The 20,009-nt window shown below is 50.2% G+C and overlaps 1 protein-coding gene across 3 annotated transcripts in view; it reads left to right on the plus strand.

The window, feature by feature from the left end:
- The first annotated feature begins 3,764 nt into the window (after positions 1-3,764).
- The window catches only part of KIRREL3 (kirre like nephrin family adhesion molecule 3), a 342,462-nt gene continuing 326,217 nt past the window's right edge, over positions 3,765-20,009 (plus strand). For all 3 annotated transcript variants that reach the window (XM_037409940.1, XM_037409941.1, XM_037409942.1), the window contains exon 1: positions 3,765-3,962. In XM_037409940.1, coding sequence (XP_037265837.1) covers positions 3,902-3,962 — 61 coding nt within the window. In that variant the 5' untranslated portion in view covers positions 3,765-3,901. The remainder of the gene's footprint in view (positions 3,963-20,009) is intronic.

A 20,009-nucleotide genomic window follows, 5' to 3' on the forward strand; every position in this document is an offset into this window, starting at 1 on the left:
TTTCTTGCCCCCCCCCCCCCCTCCAAACCATCCCAGGAAGGTGGTGACCACCTGGGAGACATCAGTCTTCCTGCCCTGATGCCCCTGGCTTGCTGGTGGGACAAACATAATGTCAAACGTCTTCCCAAATTCTCAGAGGAACCTCAACCAGCCTCACTGCATCCTGCCTTCTCCAAGGATGCTCCTTGGCATCTCCACGACACCTCTCAGCCCCAAACCTGCAGCAAGGGCTCCCAGTGCTTGACAAGAGTTGTGCATCACTCCTATTAGCTGGAGGGACAACTGCTGCCTCCTTCACCCCATTATCCAAATAATTTTGCTTTCCAGTTAGGTGACAGCTCATGCTTTGAAGCATTTGTCTTGCAAATAGACAAGAAAGGTGAGCAGCACATTGCAGAGGGGGAAACTGAGGCACCATGGGCTGAATTTCCTTAAGGCCATGGGGAAAGCTCTGCAGCAAGAGCAGGGAAAGCCTCTGAGTCCCATTTCAGTGTTTTTACAGCAGGACTCTGGACAGCTTTCGCTTGTCATATGTATTTTTAAATGACAAGGAAAAGATTTTATAAACCAGGGAAACGTGTGATTATTTGCCTCCCTCTCTCTTCCAGGTGCTTGACTTAGCTTTGTAATGCACAAGAATGAAATCCGTCAGAGCTGCTGTTGTCCTGCTGTTTAAAACTCCATTTCCTGTCAATATTCCTTCATTATTATCAAGTTGCTTACATATTTTATATTACATTGCCCCCCCATCCCCATCCCCCCCCCCCCCCCCGCTTTTGCTGCAGCATTTCAGAACATTTTGTTTCTTGCACTTCTCGGTAAATAGCCTGGAAGTAAGAGAGTCAAAGGCACACAGAAAGTATTTGCTTTCATTGTTGTGATGTTTCATATCTATTGCACTTGTCAATGTGGAATACCAAAAAAAAAAGAAAACCAACCAAAAAACGGGTGGGGGGAAGAGAAAGATGCCTGGTTTATTCCCCTTGACTTTCTGAAGCAAGGGAGAGGTTTATCATCTGGTCTTCCCAGTTTCTAGCATTGATCTTTGCTATTAGATATTGCACGGGGCAGGTGTGCAAACCCCAGATTACACGGGGGGACGTAGTTGTGGTCCCACCAAAGTCAAGGTCTGGAAGCAGGGTGATGCAAAGGGACTCAGTGTGGGGTTTCCACCTGCAAACACAAACCTCTCCAACAGATGAGGGTAGGTCTGCTCAGCATCAGCTTAATATTCCTCCCCAAAGGCCATTTCACCCAGCTGCGTGATTTTCTCAGCTTTTTAATTGGAATGATTCATTTCCTTCCACAAAGTATGGCAGATTTAAATGAGATACCCGAGAAGAGCATTTAATAATCAGCTTGCACTTGATTTTGTCTCCTGTAATAACACAGTTGTGCAGGTAGAAGAAAGAGTGTTGCAGGACGATGCTCAGAGCTGCAGCCCTCTTTCAGCTTCAGGAAGCCAAAATTATGTCAGAAACCCCATTTTTTTTTACATGCCTGGTACAACTGCCTAGTCCTCTAAATCAAATTTGATTACCAATGTAGTCAAAATCGCAGAGGTAATCAGTTAATCAAACTTCGCACTTACATGCTACTTTCGTTCAAGGATTTAAAGCCCTTTGCAAAGGTCAGTATTACAATGATGAGAATTTTCCAGCTGAAATGTTTTCACTGGGAAGGAGAAAAAGAGAAGAATATTTCCCCCCCCCCCCCCCCGGAAGTCTAAAAATTCTGCTGTTTTTAAAGCAGGCAAGAAATAATAATCTTTGTGTGGGGAAAAGAAAGAAAAGAAGTTGCCATGAAAATGTTAATGGTGTTTTGAAGCTTCACAGAAGAGTCTTACTCATGTAGCAGCCTTAATATACATTAGTACCCCTAGTCTGCAAGCAAACACCAATTTGCAGAATAAACTAAAACATAACAGGGAAAGCCTCCAAATTATTTAGAAATCTAATTCCCACTGAAATTGGGCATTGAGCATTTTATTCAATACGCATTTCAATCGGTGCTGCTGCCAGAAAAAATACACCACCTGTAACCTCTCCTCAGCCCTGCCTCGCAGGGTAGCCTCACAAATAACTTTACTGCCAAAATCCCCCCGGGGGTGGAAGCTGAAGTGACTTGCCCAAGACAGGCTGCTGGAAGAAGGAAAACGCAGCCCCGGAGCGATGCTTGTTGCACCAGTGGAAAATGCAGGAATATGACAGTTGCAAGCCACCGTCTCCCACTTTTTCACCTTTCTCTCCCCCAAATCACTCGACAGGTACACAAGCAGGCAGGGAGGGGAAAACCGGCACAAATGAACAAAATCAAATAAGCTTTCTTTCCTGAGGGAGGCAAGCTAAAAATAACAATATGAAAAAGCTCTTCACTTTCAGGGCGACTACCCCTCCGTGGAAAGCGGAGCCTGCACGCGCCGGGCTGAGAGACTTGCGTTTCAATCGATAAATCTCAGTTTGCTGCCGCTTCGAAGCCAGGTTTAGCCACCCAGCATCGCTTTAGCTTGTTAGCACGAGGGGACGATGGAGAATTATCCACACCGGCACGGGCAGCCACAATGCCCAGCTCCTGCCAAGGCGAGCAGGCACTTGCCTGAGCTCCCAGAGCAGCAGGCAGAGCTGTGGCAGCCCCCTTTGAAGTTCACCTTTCAGCACAGCAGTAAGTAATTAGAGTCCACAGCTGTAATTAGTTTCTAACACTCGGGTTTATAATTGCGCTTTCGGCCCCACGTGTCCCTCCCGGCTTGGAGATCGTGGTAAGGGGGCCTTGGGTGCTGGGTGAAGCTGGTGGTAAGAAATGCTTTTTATTGCATTAGTTTTGGACCCCACTGCGCTGTTCCCAAACTCTCTCTGGGCAAAAACAAAATTAAAAAAGGCAAAAAAAAAAAAAAAAAAAAAAAAAAATCACCCTAAAAGCTCAAAGGCGGCGACTTGAAGAGGCTCTGCAGCCTGGCCAGCCCTCGCGGCCTGTGCTAGGCCTGTTCCCTCACTGCGCCTGCCCCCCCCCCCCCCCCAAAAAATAAAACCAACCAACCAAACCACAGCCCTTTATTTCAGGGATTTTTTTTTTTTGAGATGCTTTTTCCACCCCCAGCCCCAAAATGTTTATTTGGGGAGGGGGAGAAGGACCTGTTGCCCCCAGGGAGGTGGGGGCTGCCCAGGGTGTCCCCCCCCCCCCACGCTCTCAGGGCCTTGCCAGGCCACTGGCTGTGTTATTGATCCCAGCGGGGGGAGGGGATCTTATTTTTTGACCCTTTCCCCTCAAACTGCACAGTGGGGTGAAGCTTTGGCTGCTCCCCCCCCCCCCCAAAAATTCTGGGGGTAGGGTGGAGGGGAAGGAGCAGTGCGGCTGACGGGCAGCAAAGCCCCCCCGCCTTTAAATCTATAGATTGGGGGGGAGGGGAACTACAGATTGGAGGGGGGAGCCATGCAACTGCTTGCGCTCCAGCTTTACCTCCCCTGCTGGGGTAGGCAGCAGTGCTGAGGGGTGCTGGGGGGCACCCCTCCCTCCCTTTAAGCCCCCCCCCCCCTTAATCCCATTTACCCACGCTGGCTGCACGCCAAGCTTTTGGGGGGGGGTGTGTGCATAAACGCCCCCGCCTTGCAAACACGGAGCCCCCGCCGTGCATCCCAAGCCGGGCGGGCTGAGCCACCGCAAGTTACTCCCCCTTTAACCATCACTTTCCCTCCCTCCCCTTTCTCCCCCCCCCCCCTCAAAAAGCCGGGCTGCGCCGGCGAGGCTCGCTCCGCCAGTCAAGGCAGCGCTGCCGGGGGAGGAGCTGGGGGGGCGGCGGCGATGGAGCCGGGCGAGCGGAGCCGGCGGGCGGCGGCGGCCTGAAGCCCCCCGCCGGCGGCAGCAGCGGAGCCCCCTACCCCCGGCGCCGAGCCCACCCTGAGGAATGAGCGCTTTCCAGGCAGACCTCCTCCTCCTCCTCCTCGCCTGCTTCCTCCTCAGCCACGGTACGACCCGGCGCCGCACTTAGTTTCCGAGCGGGGCGGACGGGAGGAGCGGGGGGGGGGGGTCCCCGGGTCGCGGGGTGTGTGTGGGGGTGGGCTGCGTGTGCTGTTGGCTCCTTGCACCAGGAGGGGAAAAAAAAAACCGTGGAGGGAAGAAAGGGGAGGATTGCAGAGTTTTTTATGCATCTCCGCCGAGGCAGCTTGCCTTTTTTTTTTTTTAAGGGAAAATCTTTAGCATGCAAATGAGTTCTTTCTGCTCCAGCTCCGTTAATTAGATCGTGTTTGTGTGTAAACACGGCTTTGCTCAGCAACAGCCCCCCCCCCCCCCCCTCCCCCCGCCGCCCTCGTCGCCGCCCGGTCCTTTCCCCGGTGCTGGGTGGGGGGCGATGGATGGTGGATTTCGCTGGGGAGGGCAGCAGCCGCTGGGCTGGCCGCGGAGCCTGGCTCCAGCCCGGGGGGAGCCCGCAGAGCCGGCCGAGGGAGCGATACCCTCCTGGGGGTGGGGGGAGTTGCGCTGGATGCAGCCAGCCGAGGGGAGGTGGGGGGCTGCGGTGGTGGGGGTGTCACAGCCGGATCCCACCTCCCACAGTAGCCGGGGCAGGAGAGTGGGAATCCGCAGGAATTTGCCCTGCAACTTTACTACCTGCTTGCTATCCTCCCTCCCTCCCCCCCCCCAAATAAAAAATAAAGAAGGATTTGGGGGGGGGGGGGCGTTTTGGGAAGCTGTATTTGACATGCTGCTGCATGCCTGGTCCCTGGACTATCTGTCACCTGTGGAGGACGCTGAGCTACAGCCAGACCCAAGCTTCGCTTATCTGCTGCGCATCCCCTCGCAACGCCGTGTCAAATACCATCTGTGTCGCACCGCCGTGGTCCCGAAGCCAGCTTTTGTAAGGGTAGGGCTTGGAGTTGCTTTTAAAAAAACAAAAAAGGGGAAAAAAAAACCACCACAAACCCACGCAGCTAGTCCATCTGTTGATTAAATGAAGGATAAAACTTTTGGAGAGAGTAGTGCTTCTCAACGGGCAGCTGGTTTTTTGCTCAGCCAGACATTATTGCTGTACATCCCCCACCATACGCTGTGTTTCGCCCTATTCCCTGAGCAGGGACGCCGTGTTTAGAGGTGGCTGTGGCTTCTGGTTGTCCTTGCCTCTCTTTTCCTGGGCTTGGATGTGATGTTGGGCTCCCACGCTGCCCTCCCTTCCCCTTTTCTCTTTCCCTCTCTCTGCTTGTACTAATATTCCTTCAGGGAGAGAGCTGTGTTTGCATTCGCCTTTGCTTCTGCACAAAAGAAACCCACTGTGTCTTCCGTGTAGATTTCTGGCTGAACAAATCTGAACTCTCCCTGGTACAGCAGGGCAGCAGCAGGTCCAGGGATATCAGCTATCTGGAAGCTGATCCCGGCCTTCTTGCATCTCTCCCCGCTCCCACGAATCTCTCAACTCCCTGCAGGTGAAATGGCAATCTGCTAGCAGAGCTGAGTAAGTTTGTGTCTGGGATCCAGTGAGATTTTTTTTCTCTCCCCCTCCCCCCTCCCCCACCTCTTTCGGCCATTATTTTTAATAAGGGCTAATGCACTTTTTAATAGCGCTTGTGTTCAAAAGCTGCCTGTGGCTCCTTAGCTCTGTGCGTAGCCTGAGCTCAGCTGATTTGTCTCCCCTGTATCGTCAGGAGCGTGCATCTGGTACCTTGCTTATTCATGCCGGGTTACGAGGCAGAGAGGTAGTATCTGACAGAGGGTTTTCAGCTGTTTTCTTCCGTAGATGAACCAAATGCATTTCTATAGGTTTGCTGCTCACAGCACACGAGCAAGGGGCTGTCAGCAATGTCATGGCTTCCTCCTTTGGGGTGAAACCGTGCAAAAGATGCCTTAAGATTCATGCAAAGGATTCCTTAAACCACATGGTACTTTGCAGGAGGAAAGGCCTGGATGTAGGACTGAAGCTTATTTTCCAGGATATGTTGCATTGGCCTCCCCTCAAGCAGCTGTTGTGGTGGTCCTGGTGTGTCTAGGTGCAGTGGCATTCACTTTCTGTGGGTGTGCACGGTGTTCTTAACGACTGGTGGGCTGTGGGGGCGGGATGTTAGGTGTGCACACACTGGGCAGCCATGCCTCACTCTGCAGGGAGCTGGTGGGCCAAAACTTGAAGGAACAACTGAAATCATTTGACCCTGCCCATCAGGAGTTTCAGTAGCTCCTTTTTGGGGGCACGGAGCAGACAGGGCTGCACTGCCTTTCTTGCAGCACTGAAGTGGCTTGATGAGATTTGCCATAGTAAGGCAGGCAGGACTTAAATTCCCCTGAGCCGAGGGTGGCAGGGATGGGATCATCACCTCTGCTGAAAACTTCCTTGGGATCTGTGGTCTGGATGCTAGTTTGAAAAAAATAAAAAGCTCCATACAAAGCTTCACTGAAAAGGTATTTTCCATCACTGGATCTGTGCACCTATGCCCTTGGGTTTGTACTTCATGGGCTCTGTGCCTCCTTGTGGTATGCCGGCATCCTGCTGTTTCTGCAAACTGTGCAGGCTGAAACTTGGGCTCCCAGCTGAGCTTGCAGGAGGAAGTTGGTTGTTGCTCCCTGTCTGAGGCCACGCTGCACCTGGGTGCACTGGCATGGCTCAGCCTCGGAGCAGGATCTCTTCTGCAGCTTCTCTTGAGGTGATCTGGGGAGAACAAATTGCCTTCCCTTGAGCATCCTCTGTCTTTCACCCTTGCAAATGGTCTGAAACTGTTTGTGTTTTCTTTTTCTGCAAGTCGATAGGTCAATGCTTCCTCTTCAGGGCTGTTTTCCCCCGGTGTTGCTCTTCCACCCGCCCCCAAAAGCTCTCGGGACCACAGCTTTGGTGGAAGGTGAGATCAAGCCGCAGCACAATTTGCCTCCTGTGGAGACTAGATGTGTGGTGCCACTTGGTGGGGAAAAAATTGATGCTGCCATGAAACTAGCTGCCTTTGCTACTGCCTGGTGAACAGCTTACTCCTCCCTCCTCAGCTCCAGTGTCAGCTGAACTGGGTGGGGCTGGAAGCAGCTGGGGAAGGTGCCTCTGCTGTGGGAGATGGGGCTGTGGGAGGGAGCACTGGTGAAGGTGTACCTACAACTGCTGCTGCCTCTTACTGATCCGTACTGTTAAAGACCGAGATGCATTTGGCAGGATCCAAAATTTACCTTGGGGTGGGAAGATTTCTGCCTGTCTGGGGCTCTCTTTCCAGAGGCATGTTTGCTTTCCCCCAGGGCAGTAAATACCGAGTTCTCTGGGTGTTGCAGGGTATGTTTTTCTCCTTCACAGTTCACTTGGTTCCTCCCTGGAAGCAAATGCTTTGCCATCTTCTGTCAGAGGGGCCCGTTATTAGCAGCAGTGGCTCAACTTCCCAGTGGCTGGTCAGCAGCCCCCAGGTGAAGAAGGGTGAAATTATGTTGAGGAGAGAAACCAGGCCAGTTCCACCCACCAACAATGGTTAGGACCAGGTGATGAGGATTTTAGCATCTCAGGGGAGGTTACTGGGTGATGGGGGCAAACCCACAAGCTTCCGGAGCGTTGGGATGTGTGTGTACAAGGGTTGGTGACTTTGCTTTTCTCCACAGCCTGCTGTGTGGGGGGCACTTCTGGGTTGCTGTGTCTGGCAGCCATGAGCCTGCTAATGAGAAGCCTGGAAACCTGTGATGGTGATCCCTCTTTAAAGTTAATTCCTCCTGCCATGTAGCGAGCCAGGGTAGCTTTGCAAGAGAAACGTGTTGGGCTGTTTCCTAAACCCAGCAGGTGACTCTCAGCACTGGGGAGCTGTTTGGGAAGTACGAGGAGTGCGTATGGCGTTGTAAAGCGAGCAAGCACTACTGGGCTTTAAAAATTCCGCCAAGGAGGAGGGCTAGCAGTGCAAGAAGTTGCAGAAGTTGAGAAGACAGCAATGGTTTGGAAAGAGGCTTTGTGAAGGTGGGAGGTGCTGCTCAAAGGTGTGGGTTTGGCAGCACAGAGTTCAACTGGGCTGCACGGGAGGGAGGGTGAAGTAAGCCTCAGGCTGGAGCTGGTGTCATCTAGTCTGTGCTATCCCAGAGGAACAGTGGAGGATTGCCTCCTCCAACGTCTGTTTTAACACAATTTAGATTTCTGCATGCTTTCCCACCTTCAGTCTGTACCTCCCGCAGTGAGATTCGCGTGAGGACCACAGATGACTTTGCTCAAATAGGCTTTCTTGCAAGGTTTCAGTTATTTGAAAAGAACGGGAGGGAGGAGCTGCAGTTTTGTTCAGGTGCCCTTTGCCAGAGGGAGGAAAGCGAGGAGAAACACCTGCCCTGATGCTAACGCTGCATCCTTACTGGCCTCCCCCCTTCCAAGGTTAGGCAGAGGTCCCTAGGCAGTTTATGCACAGCACATCTCAGGCAGATGTCGATTACTTCTGTGCTTTCCCGTTGTTTTAGGGGACACCAACTGGAGTAGAAACGTGCACAGAAATCCCTGACAGGTTACCAGCGCTGTGTGTCACCAGCTCCCAGTCTCTCTGTAGTTGCACTGCATATGTTAGAATAAAAAGGCTCAATGCTCTTCTTTCTTTTGTAGCTGTAAATAAAGGGGAGAGGCCGATGTGCCCCTTAGGTTGTGAATTGGCTGAGGATCAAGGTCTTTGAATAAACTGTTTTTCTACAAGCAGTCTGTGATGGAGAGTGTGGCTTGCTAGAAACCTCTGATTTAATGATCGTTTTTGCAAGTTGGTACGGTGCTCCTAGCTTTCAGCTCCTCAGCATGCTGGAGGTGCAGTGCTAGGTGGAGGGGGCTTTATGAAAAATGCTGCTGGAGTGTGGGCTTTACATCACTTCCAGGATCCTTCCAGTAGGATTAAACAGCTTTTTTTTTTAATTCATTTTAAAGACCAGCAAATTTATAACAACAATTGATGAAGGCCCTAATTTAGCTTCTGTTCGGTAGCAATGCAGGTCCTTCCTTTGACATCGTTGGGAGCTACCTCTGAGAGACAGAGCTGTAGTGACCGTGTACAAGCTTATTTTATAAATCAATAGGTAGTGAAACAAATTGGTTGTAAATCAGTCTCTTATTTGCTGAGATTTAAGGCTGTTGGTGGAGCTGTGAGTTTTTAAGGCGGTCTGCCCTGCCTTCGGGGCTGGCAGTTGTCCCAGCTCTTGCAGGGGGTGTGTGAATCCATCGCCTGCAGTATTAATTTCAAACATGCCAGGAAACGTGCGGGATTTCTTTTCTTTTGGCTGGGAAGAAATGAAGTTCAAAACCCGTGCTACTCTTTCTAGGCATGGGTTGAATAGCAGAATCCTGATGCTACTCAGAACTCCATAGGTTTCTATTCCTCTACTTCACTGTGCCTCAGGGCATGTCTATACTCCAAACTACTTGAAGGGGGAAGAGGAAAATACCATTTCTGAATTGTACATTGTGGTAGGACAGAGCAAATGCTGGGCTCTGGTCTTGGAAACTGTGGCCTAACAGATGTCCTGGTTCAATATGCCTTTTGAGTATAGTCGAGCGCGTTTATTCATTGCCTCGCTGGCAAGACCCCTGCTGGAGTGTTTGCCTCTCCCTGGTGGCAGCAGCAGCCTCCGAAGTGGAGCAGAAGGAGCTGTGGGGCACTTGGCGGTTACGTGGCTCTTCCTTTTACTGAGTTGCATTAAACAGCTTAAAATGTAAATGTGCTTTGAGTGTACCTCTTAAGAGATGGGCTCTGGGCGTCCTGCCTCTTTTAGTGTCACATGCTATACAAGTAGGAGGTGGAACGCTTGCGTTGTTAAATTCAGATGCTAACTTCAGTGTAAGATCTTGTCTTAATGTGTTCATTCAACGCCCCCACTTGCAACAAAAACTACAGCAAGCTTTTGGTCTGTTGCATTTTGGGCTCTCAGGGTGGAGCAGGATGTAATTGTTTTTTGAGGGCTTTGCCATAACTGCTGCTCGTTAACCATTGATGCAAGCATGTCAGACCTTCAACTAGGATAATAGATGCTTTCTTTTGTTTCCAATTACTTTCTGTGTTGTGGAATTGCTGTGTCGGTTTAATATGTATGTGGTCGGATGGTGGCTAATTCACCTCTTAAGTGCTAGTGAATTTATGTTCCTGGGTCTGTTGTTGTCGTTTTCAATATGGCATGTGGCAAACCCATGCCCTGTATGCTGCAGCACCTAAAGGCTGGAAATCTCAGGAGCCTTTTGGGTGAGCGACCCTGTCCGTGGGAGGGGAAATTCAGAAAATATTCAATGGGTTTTTTTTTCAGAAGCTTGCTGCCCAGCGGGATGCATGCTGCAGGCTAGAGCCTTGCTAATTACAGATGAAATATACACCAATAATGGAAGAGATGAACTTTCTCAGACTTCCTCCTGGATGAAGGATCAAAGCTTTGTGCTGTGGGTCCAATATGACTTTATTTTCCCCCAAGCGGGGGATGAGTGGGAGAAGCCGTTGGGTTTGGAGTCCCATCTTGCATTTTGGGCAGGTATGCGCTCATTAACTTAATATCGCCTAACTCATTAAAAGATCAGAAATGAAGGGCCTGAATCCTCCTCAGATTTCCCCCTGCCCTGCCTCCACTAGGGTAAATGAGTATTCAAGCTGTATGCTGCCAGTCAGTAAATGTCAATATTGGATAAGTGTTTCCTTTATATCGCTGCAATTTAGCATAAGCTGCTTGGAAACAAATGTCTTCCATAAGCATGAGGTGTTTCAGTAAGTACACAGTCAACATTACTATGAGGATTAAATAAATGTCAGCCCCGCTTGTATGCTCAGCATCAAGTTAAGACAGACGAACTTGCACAACGGCCAGCGTGACAGTAACAGGAGGATTTTGTGGGTCTCCATGGAGAATGCGGGATGGAAGGAGCTGCTTTGGATGGAGGTACCTGTATCCTAAGGGGATGGGGAGACAGGGGTGCAGAAATGCCTTACAGCAGGGGGTAGCTGGTGGTGTGGGGGGCACAAAGGGGTATATGGACCTTCCTTCCAGACTAGCGGGTCTGCTCTTTCTTTGGTGTTGGCTGGCAGCCCAGAAATGAAAACTTGATTCAGCTGATGTTGGCTTGAGCAGGTGGAGTTGCTGGCTCAGGATGAGCACCCTTCTGCAGATCTGCCCAGGCCACCAGTGCTCAGGTGGATTTGCTTTTTCCAGTGCAAACTGTGAGTTGCTTGGCTGAAATTGGTGAGGCCAAGGGGTGAGGCTCGGCCGCCGCCTGCTTTGCAGTGAGGAACATGTTGTGCTTTGAGAACTGTCTGTAAGCCCTGAGCTGCAGGCAAGCCATGGAGATGCAGGCTGTCAGGGAGGAGTGATGTTGGTCCATGCTGGCAAGGCTTTTGCACATGAAGGTGGATGAAGGGAGATGGTCACCTTCAGCTGCGTGAATGAGAGTTTCTCTCTGCCAGACAGGCATCTGGCTCCTGTAAAGGGATCTAAATCCAGCCAGCGCTTTGAGGTGTTGCTCAATTGTCAGCAGAGGCTTGAATCCCTTTCCTCGAGCTGTGCCTGCAGGAAGCCCCTGCTTTTTACCACCCCTCACTTTGCGTCTTCACCCGTCACCCAGAGATGTCACTGGATGCTGCCTTGGCCAGTCCATGGCAAGCCCTGCCAGCAAGGAGAGAAAAATCTGGGAGCAGGGTAGGGGGCTGAGCTGGACGTGTTTCCGTTCCCAATGATACAAAACTGCTGCTTTCTCCCCAGCTGGCAAGTAGCTGACTGTAGCCACTTGTTCCCAGCTGCACAAAAATAACTGTAGACAAAATCGTTAGCAGTCAGATGAGCCTTATCAGCTCCTCTAATGCCTGTCTCTGCCTCTGGTCTGTGTGGACTTGTTACCCTGCAGAGCGTGTATTTTAATGACCGGCCATTGCTGTTCCAGGTGACTTGAGCAGAGCATCCCAGGCGTGTCCTAGCAGCCCCGGCGAGCAGTCGGAGGTTTTCATAGCTCGTTCATTGAGCAGAGCGGGACTGCGGCTCTCGCCTCGTTAGGCTGTGCATTTACAGTGCTGGAGGAACAGCTTGCAGACATGTGGGGTGTCTTAATAATTCAGACTAAAGGAAGAGAGCACTGGGGGTGCACGGGGGAAGGAATACCCGAGTATTTTGAATCTCAAACCAGGTCACCTGGCAGAGCTGATGCAGTTTTTATTCTCACTTTTTCGGTTCAGCCTGGCGGTGGCAGCAGCAGCGCTTGCATGGAGCTGAGCGCTGAGCTCTGACCTGCCGGTGCCGGGCTCCTTTGGAGAGGCGCAAGGTGACCTGCTGGGCTTCACCCCTGTGGGGAGGCTGAGTGCACCCAGCCAGAGGTTTGGGGTTCAGCCGCCAAGGCCGTTCCTCCTCCTGCGCTGCAGAGAGGTTGCTTGAAGGTTGGGGAGGTGAGTTGGGGGCCTTCTGCCGTTCTCACCCATTCGAGGAGCAGCGGTCACCCCATTGCGTGGTTGGACACGTCTCCAGGCAATGGTGCAGGTCTCGAGGTGGCCCTGCCAGGGAGCACGTAGCAGTGATGCAAATGCTGCGGGCTTGCTCAAAAAGCAGAAGGGTGTAGGAGAGGAATGTGGGAGGCTGTGTCTGACCCCCACTGCTTCTTACCCCCCGGCTGGTGATTAATGTATGTAAGTTCGGCAGCGCCATGCATGGAGGTGATGGACCTCTTGCGCATCCTTGCGGGGCAAAGGAGTATCCTGCAGAAGGGAATAGTATCGTTACTGGTCAGTGGCGCCTTGCTGGTTTGTTTCTTACTCTCTCCCATGAGCTAATCCCCAGAATGTGATTTAACACTCCTCGCTTTTCCTTCTGGCTGTGTCTTTAATAAGCTGGGAGTGACGGGGCCACCCCACCACCACCACCCGCAAGTGCTGAAGAAACAGAACCAGCAGATGCTAAAATTAGGTGCAGCTGTTTGCAGCATTTTGTCCTCCTGATCAGTCTGACACTGTCTACGCTTATTCTTCATCTTGTCCAGATCTGAAAAGGTTTAAGATATCAGACCTTTGACTGGTAGTAAATTAACTCCTTCTGTCTAAGCTGAAGCTTGACTTGCTGGTAGATGGTAGATTTCTTGCAACTTCCTTTATTTGCACTTGTAATAATGGAGATTGCCACATAACCTCGAGAGGCATCTTCTTTCTGTACTTGGGAGACAATACTGCTGCCTTTCCCTTGCTCGCGAGCTTCCCTGTGAGACAGAGAAACACCTTCAGCCCTACAGTCCTTCAACCTCAGCGTGCCTAAAGCGGGTTCTGAAGTGCAGCTTAGATAACCTCTGCAGTCCAGCTCAGTCTCTGCATGCCTAAAGTTATCCTGAGCCAGCAGCGCATCCTGGATGTTGTGATCTGCTCTTGCTTTGGTGAGGTGGAAGGTTTGCTGAGCATCTTTGCTTGGTTAGCATGCAGTCTTTGGTTTGGTGGTTGGGTTGGGCATCGATTCCTGCTGGCTGGGGGGTGTTTGCTCCTGATGGTGAATATGGGAAGCTTTTTAAGAGACAGTGGCTGGCTCTGCTTCCTGCCACCCCTTGGAAAATGTTCATTCCCCTTGGGTTGCAGCGTAGGGGCTCAGTGTCAATGATGCGGAGATGTACGCTTCAGAAAGGGCAGAGGAGGGAACTTCATGGGCGAGCAGAAGTGCCTTTTGCTGTCAAGCCCCAAACAGTGTAAACATTGCCTCCTGACAGATCCGCAGTGATAGCGGCAGCAGTGCCGTTGGGCTGGATGTGAGTCGGGGTCCTGCGTGGGGTTGTAAGTCTGAGGGATTTTTTTTTTTTTTAAATTTGCCTCTTCTGTGAGTGTCTATCTCCTGCGGCAGGAACAGTTTCTGAAGATTCCTTTTTGCTCTGGTCATGCTTAAAATGATAATATTGGTTTAAGATAGACACTTGCGATAAACTAAGAAACATGGCGCCTTTTGAAATCTTCAAAGCTCTCTTCAATCAGATGTGCTGGCTAAAAAGGCAACTGCCAGGGCATTCAGATTGCCACGCTTTGGATGCTGGCCTCCTCCTAAGGTTGCATTTTCTTTCAAAGAGCTGACACCTCTCGCTTTCCTCCCTTTCTTCTCTGGGAGGTGCTGACTGCATCAAGGTGGTATCCCCTACACTTGTTCAGCATCTCTGTGCAACTTGTTGTGTACTAGCTGTGATCTCCCGAATTTGCCTTTTCTTGCCCTTTCTGTGATGGAAGCAAACCAGAAGGGAGAAGAGCTGACTAGGCAAAGCAGTTTTTTCCTGGGAGCGAGTAGGGTTGGGGGGAAGGAGAGAGGGGGGAAGAATGAAACCTCTCAAAGAGAAAAGGACCATATGCAATTGCCAAATGGCTGGTGTCCTTTGATGGTGTCTTTACAGTGGTGGTTGGGGCAAACTTTTCATCCAGCATACTGATTTTTTTTTTTTTTTTTTTTCTGCAGCAGGTAGGTTTTTCTCTGTGGTTTGGCTTTCTCCCAAGCATACACAGAAATCTGTGTAGTGCTCTTAACCTGTGCAAGTTGCTGCTGACTTGAGCAGATCAGAGTTGTTGTCCCAGTGGAATCATCTTGTTCAAAATCGGGAAGAAATGTTGAACCTCTGAAACTTGTTGTGGAGCAGGAAACCTCCAAGAATTATGGATTGGAAACTTTGAAGTGGACTTGTCAATGTACTGTGTTTTGATATTTGCAATTTTAACATCGAGTTCAGGAAGGGGTTTTTTTTCTGCACAAAGGATGGCGAGTACCACTGTTCCCTGGTGGATGAAGGGATGCTGGGAAGCTGTTGTAGAAACTGTTTGAGTATTGATTGCTGGTCATCCTTCTCTGGGGTTTAGAAATGGGATGCAGATCTCTTCTTGCCTTTGGCCTGGTCAGTGAACTCACCATGATGGCTCTTGCAGTGTGCCAATTTGTCACAGTATATTTAAATCTAAAATACTGTTGACCTGGCCTGTGAATCTAAAGCATCTTGTGTTAGGTTCAATACAATTACATTTTCTTTTCTAACACAGTTTACTTCTCTTGGTCTGGTTGCATGCTTTTATTACCTGCTCCCCTGTACACCATGAGGGCATTGTGTGCCAGCATGTGCCTTACTTGCTGTTCCCTGAAAGCACCCTTAAAATCAGCTCGTAATTACTGGAAAAATATGGAAAGATTATAAAGGTGCCAGTGATATTCATCTGGCCCTGGTGCATTGAGCAGGTAAAGAAAGGACCTAAGAGGCAATTGAAGAGATTGATGGGCGGTAATGGTATAGTAGTAATTTTTGTCCTGTGTTTTTAATAAAGTGATTGACGACAAACGCAGCTGGAGCCCCCGTGCGGAGACCAAGAGATGCAGTTAAATTACAGAGGCTTCTTAACTTAATGAGGCCATGTAATAAAAATGAGGCATAATGAGCAAAGTATAATAGTACTATTATGCTTACGAGTGCTCTAGCAGAGGGCTGCACAGGCAGCGCGTGGATGTGCTTGGGGGATAATCTCATGGTTGCTGTGGGAGGAGGGGCTTTCCTGAATGGGATGAAGATGAGGAGGCTTGGAAACATTTGGGAGACTTGGAGGAAAATGGTGGCTAGCCAAGTGATATGCTTACCTGTCATTTGATGGGAATGAATGAGTAGGTGGAGCACCAGACATGGTTGATCCCCAGTGCTTTTGGTTTTGTTTGTAAGGTTTTGGGCAAGTCTTTGTGCTGGGTTTGACTCGCTTTATATACCCATGGGGAAGTCCATGCAAGCCTCCTTGCTACAGAGATGAAATTGCGAGGGGGTCAGGTTTTCTGACACGAATGTAAAGCAGTGGAATTTGTTAACAGCCTGGAGGTAGGATGTGCAGGGTATGGATGGGCAGGCTCTGAGGGGTTGGTCAGGGCTGCAGCAGGTTTGAGTGCCAGCACCTTGATGTGCAGACTCGGTACTGAGGCTTGTGTTAGCTGGATTGGAGCCTTTTTGGGGGTGGAGGTGGGAAGTGGATTAGCGTCTGCAGAACAGTTACGTCTCTGCTGCTGTTAAGTGTAGTTAAACTTGAGCGACTTCTAATCTAATAATGAAAGGAAGAGAAATAAGTGTTCTCAGTGATGCATGCCCCTCACGGTAAGTACTAATTGAAAACAGGTATTTACTTTAAAATGAAAATGTAATACGATAAATGGTGGGTTGAGTATTTTGTGCACGTAGGAGGGAGAAGCGAATGCATGCAGCCTCCCATCTGCTCTGCCCGAGCTTTGTGTCTGACTAGGGAGCAGGGTCTCCCACGCCGTGGGGCTGGTGGCCCAGGCAGCCTGGAGAAAGGAGCTGGGGCTCCTGTTAGAGCAGAGCTCAGAGCCTTACTTTGCTAAAATCAGGTGAACTGGGATTCTTTTCATCTGACCTTGGTCTGCAGAGGACCTTCCAAGCTGGGCTTCTGTTTTTCCTCCCAGACCTTGCAGACCTTTCCCAGCCAAAGCTCCATGGGAAGGAGGGGTTAAGCATTTTGGGACTTGTGAAGCATCACCTCCCTCGTCACTAAGATGGTGGGGCTGAACAGGGGTGGTGACCACCTTCCTGATGGTCTTTGCTGCTTTAGACCCACCTTGCTGCCCTGAGCTGGCTATCCTGGTCCATAGCCCTGGGCTGGTAGGTGCAGTGACTGGTGCTGGAGAGATGCTGGCAGTGCTGCCTTTTGGGGGCTTCTGGAGGAGCATTGGGGACATCTCTGGTACCTTCAGGCCAATCTGAATTGGGTGCTGATCCCTTGGGGGGAGACCCTTGGCCATGAGTGCTGAGGCTATAGCACCCCTTGCCTCTTGGCCCTAGCCCGTCCATCCTCCTCCTGTCCCCTGCAACCTGTCTCGAGTCATTGCTCCAGCAGCCGAAGCCAGAGTCGTGGTGCTTTTTAAACTATTTTGTAGGTAAAGCTCTGTGCTGCATGACTGCGGACCATTAAAGGATGCTCCCTGACAGGAGCCCCCACCAGCACTGTAAACTTTGGGGGGAAATAGCCTGGCCCTAATCCTTTTGTGCAAAGTTCCTGCTTGTTTCTTCATATTGGGTGCATTTGTATAATTTGCATTTTGCACTCTGATCATATGCATAGAATTCAAATTGAAATAGGGGCTCGAATAGATTTGCATGCTAATGAGACAGTGGCTTTATTTATTTGGAGCCCTCTCAAGCAGGCGGCAGTCTGCTAGAAAGCAGCCTGTGCAGCTCTGCTGGTGACAGAGCTCTCTGGCAGCGCAAGGACCATCGCTTTTCCCCAAGACCCACTTGCCCCCTGCGCATAAGCGGTTGAAGCTGGTGGTCTCTGCCTCAGCAGCTCTTGGCTCAGTCTTTCTGAACCCTTATGGAGGCAGCTATCTGTGGAAATCAAAGGATGGCTTCAGTCCGTCTTAACCAACCAGAGAAGCCTCTTTAAGGTTATACTGGTGCGAAGTGGGTCTGGGTATGGACTTGCCGTGTGGTGAAGTAGAGAGACTGCTGTTAGAGCTGGTTACAGCCAGCATCAGCCCTGTGATGCTGAATGCAGTGGTCCGTGGGCAAAATAATCCAAGCGTGCCTTCGTTCTCTCCTTGACTTTGCAGTAGTGCTCAGGGTGAGGGTGGATACCTGCTGGCTGCAGCTACCTGTGCTCCTCATCAGACCGTGACCCTTCCCTTCATCATGGGGCTGTTATTTCTGCTGTCCTTCAGCAGCTGATGTTGCATGTGGGCTTTGGCTGTGATGCCTATCAATCCTGCTCTGCCACAGCATGTGGTGCTGCTGAGGCCAGCTTCCCTTGGTGCTGCCGTGGTCCACCCATGCTGCTTTCCCCTGACAAGAACCTTTCGGCCTCTTTCAAAGTCAGCAATAGAGAAGAAAGTTTGGAAATGTTGAGAAAGTGTCAGATGGAGAAGGAGAAGCCAAGGGCTGGGAGAAAACCAGTTCCCAAACCTCCATGCCATTACTGGGGAGGAAAAAGACACCAAAGCCCAGGTGCTTCATTGAATTACAGCACCGCATCCCTTCACATTCTTGCTCCCTGCCCCATATCTGCAGCAGATACACCCGGCATATAGCTTAAGGCTCAGCCTTTCCATGCCAGCTCTCCCTTCCCAGATGACTTCTGCTGCAGCTGAGTTCATTGCTGGCATGCTGAAAAACGGCCAAGCGAGGGCTTCTGAAATGGCAGCAGGAATTGGGTCACATCGCACTGCCCCAGGAGAACGAGTTTCTCTCAGAGCAGTCTGGCTTCCAGTTATTATTTTACAGGGGATGTTAGAGGTTGATAAGGGAGCTGTTCTGACTGCCGGTGGGGCTTATTTGAGGCTTATTGTATGCTCCAGTTTATATTTTAATATAGTCAAAGGTGACTTACAACTTTAATATTAATTTTAAAACTGATTGCTCGAGTTTTTTTTTTATCTATGTGAAACCAGATTAATCTCAGCCTTCCTTGATCCAGCTGGTAGCTTTTCTCATCCTGGCTGGAGACACATGTGGTCTGTGTTGCATCAACAAAAGGCAAGAAGGAAGATGTTTGTGTGGTGATAAATAATTGTCGTGGGGTCTGCTTTTCTTCCAGAGAAATCTCTGCTCTATGAGCTTGACAATGGCATCAGTGGGAGCTCTTGCTTTTGTACAAGGTTCTCTGCCTCGGCTTGCGGAGTGGGGCTCTGCTGAACAATGTCCGGCTTTGTGCTTCCCATAGAAACCTCATTTTTTGTTGTGGTTCTCCACAATACATCTCCTTCCATGCTGCTTTGTGCCGCTGGCATTACAATTTCTCACATGCTCTCTGTGCTGCTTACAAGATCTTTTGTGCCCAAGGTGACAATGTTTCGTGGGGGTGAGAAGGTGGCCTTGTGGCAGGGGTGGTGGCGTGGGCCGTGGGGAGCTGGAGTGGAATCGCTGTCCTGCTTCTGGCTCTTTGAGCATCCTTGGGCAGTCGTGCTAGGCTGGAGGACCCAACAGCTGCCAGAGCTTGGCGATGCTTCTGTCCTGGGTGCCCAAGTCACAGCGTTTCAGGCCATCTTTAATGCCAGTAGTTTGCCTGATACTTTGAGTAAATGCCACGCCTTTTAACATCACCAAAGTTGGGTACCCAACACAGAGTTGCTCTTGGAAAAATCCAGCATTAATACTAGGCTGCTGGGTTGCTTTTGGAAGTGGAGGCTGGTGCTCTCTGACGCTTTTATAGGTCATAATCCCCAATTTTGTGGTTTAAGTGAATCCCCTTGACTTAGCTCCATGACACTCAGTGGTTAGTCGTGTTGCTGTAGATGCTCTGGGTCTAGGAATAGCCTTGTTAGTGCTGCCAGTTTGTGAAGCATCAGTGAGTGGTTGGTCTTTGTAATCAGAAGAGGAGGATCAGAGTCATGGCTCTGGAGACCCGTGGTCATGAATCTTCATGTCTTGAGCATCAGTCAGCCTGTATATCAGTGGCACTTGTTAAATTTGCCCCAAATAATGAGTTTACAATGCTGCACTGGGAGTGTTCTTTGTACCTCAGTGAATGATTGCTAGAATCAAATGCTCTGTAGCCAGCCTTTAGGTTTTTTCTGTATTGTGTGTGGGATAGCATTTCACTGATGGTCCGTGTTCTCCAAAATACCTCCCAAATGCTGCCTGTAGCTTTTCTCATCCCAGCCTTACAAATAAGTGCTTTGCAGAATTTGTTATTCCGTGCACAGTGCAACTTGCTGTATATAAAAATGCTGGATTGATGGACGGAGGGCTGGGAATTGAATAAGCTGAATGAGTCTGACGGTGGCAGATGAGGGGAACTGAGGCACAGGAGCCTGCAGCAGAGATCTGCGCTAGCTGGTATCACAACCAGGGTGGAGGGCAGTGAATAGGAGGGTTTGCTTGCTAGAGCAACCCCATGTCTGCCTCTTCCTCATGTCGTATTTCAGCTTGAGGTGGGAAACCATCAGGTATGGCGTTGGCTCAGAAGCCAAACAGAAACAATCTTGAGACAGTGACAAGGCCGAAGAGCCGTTAAATGCAAGACTTGACATCGTGCAAGTGAACGCCAAACAGCAGCTACATAAATCCCATTTGTTTTACATTTCAGAGCTTAATGAGACAGAAATCACATGGCAATTGTCATATGTGAAGGCAGAGATTGCTAGTTTGCATTTAACTAAAGCAACTGCCGTGTGCA

The sequence above is a fragment of the Falco rusticolus genome, chromosome 16 (genome assembly GCF_015220075.1).
Source record: "Falco rusticolus isolate bFalRus1 chromosome 16, bFalRus1.pri, whole genome shotgun sequence".
In the NCBI taxonomy this organism is placed as follows: Eukaryota; Metazoa; Chordata; class Aves; order Falconiformes; family Falconidae; genus Falco; species Falco rusticolus.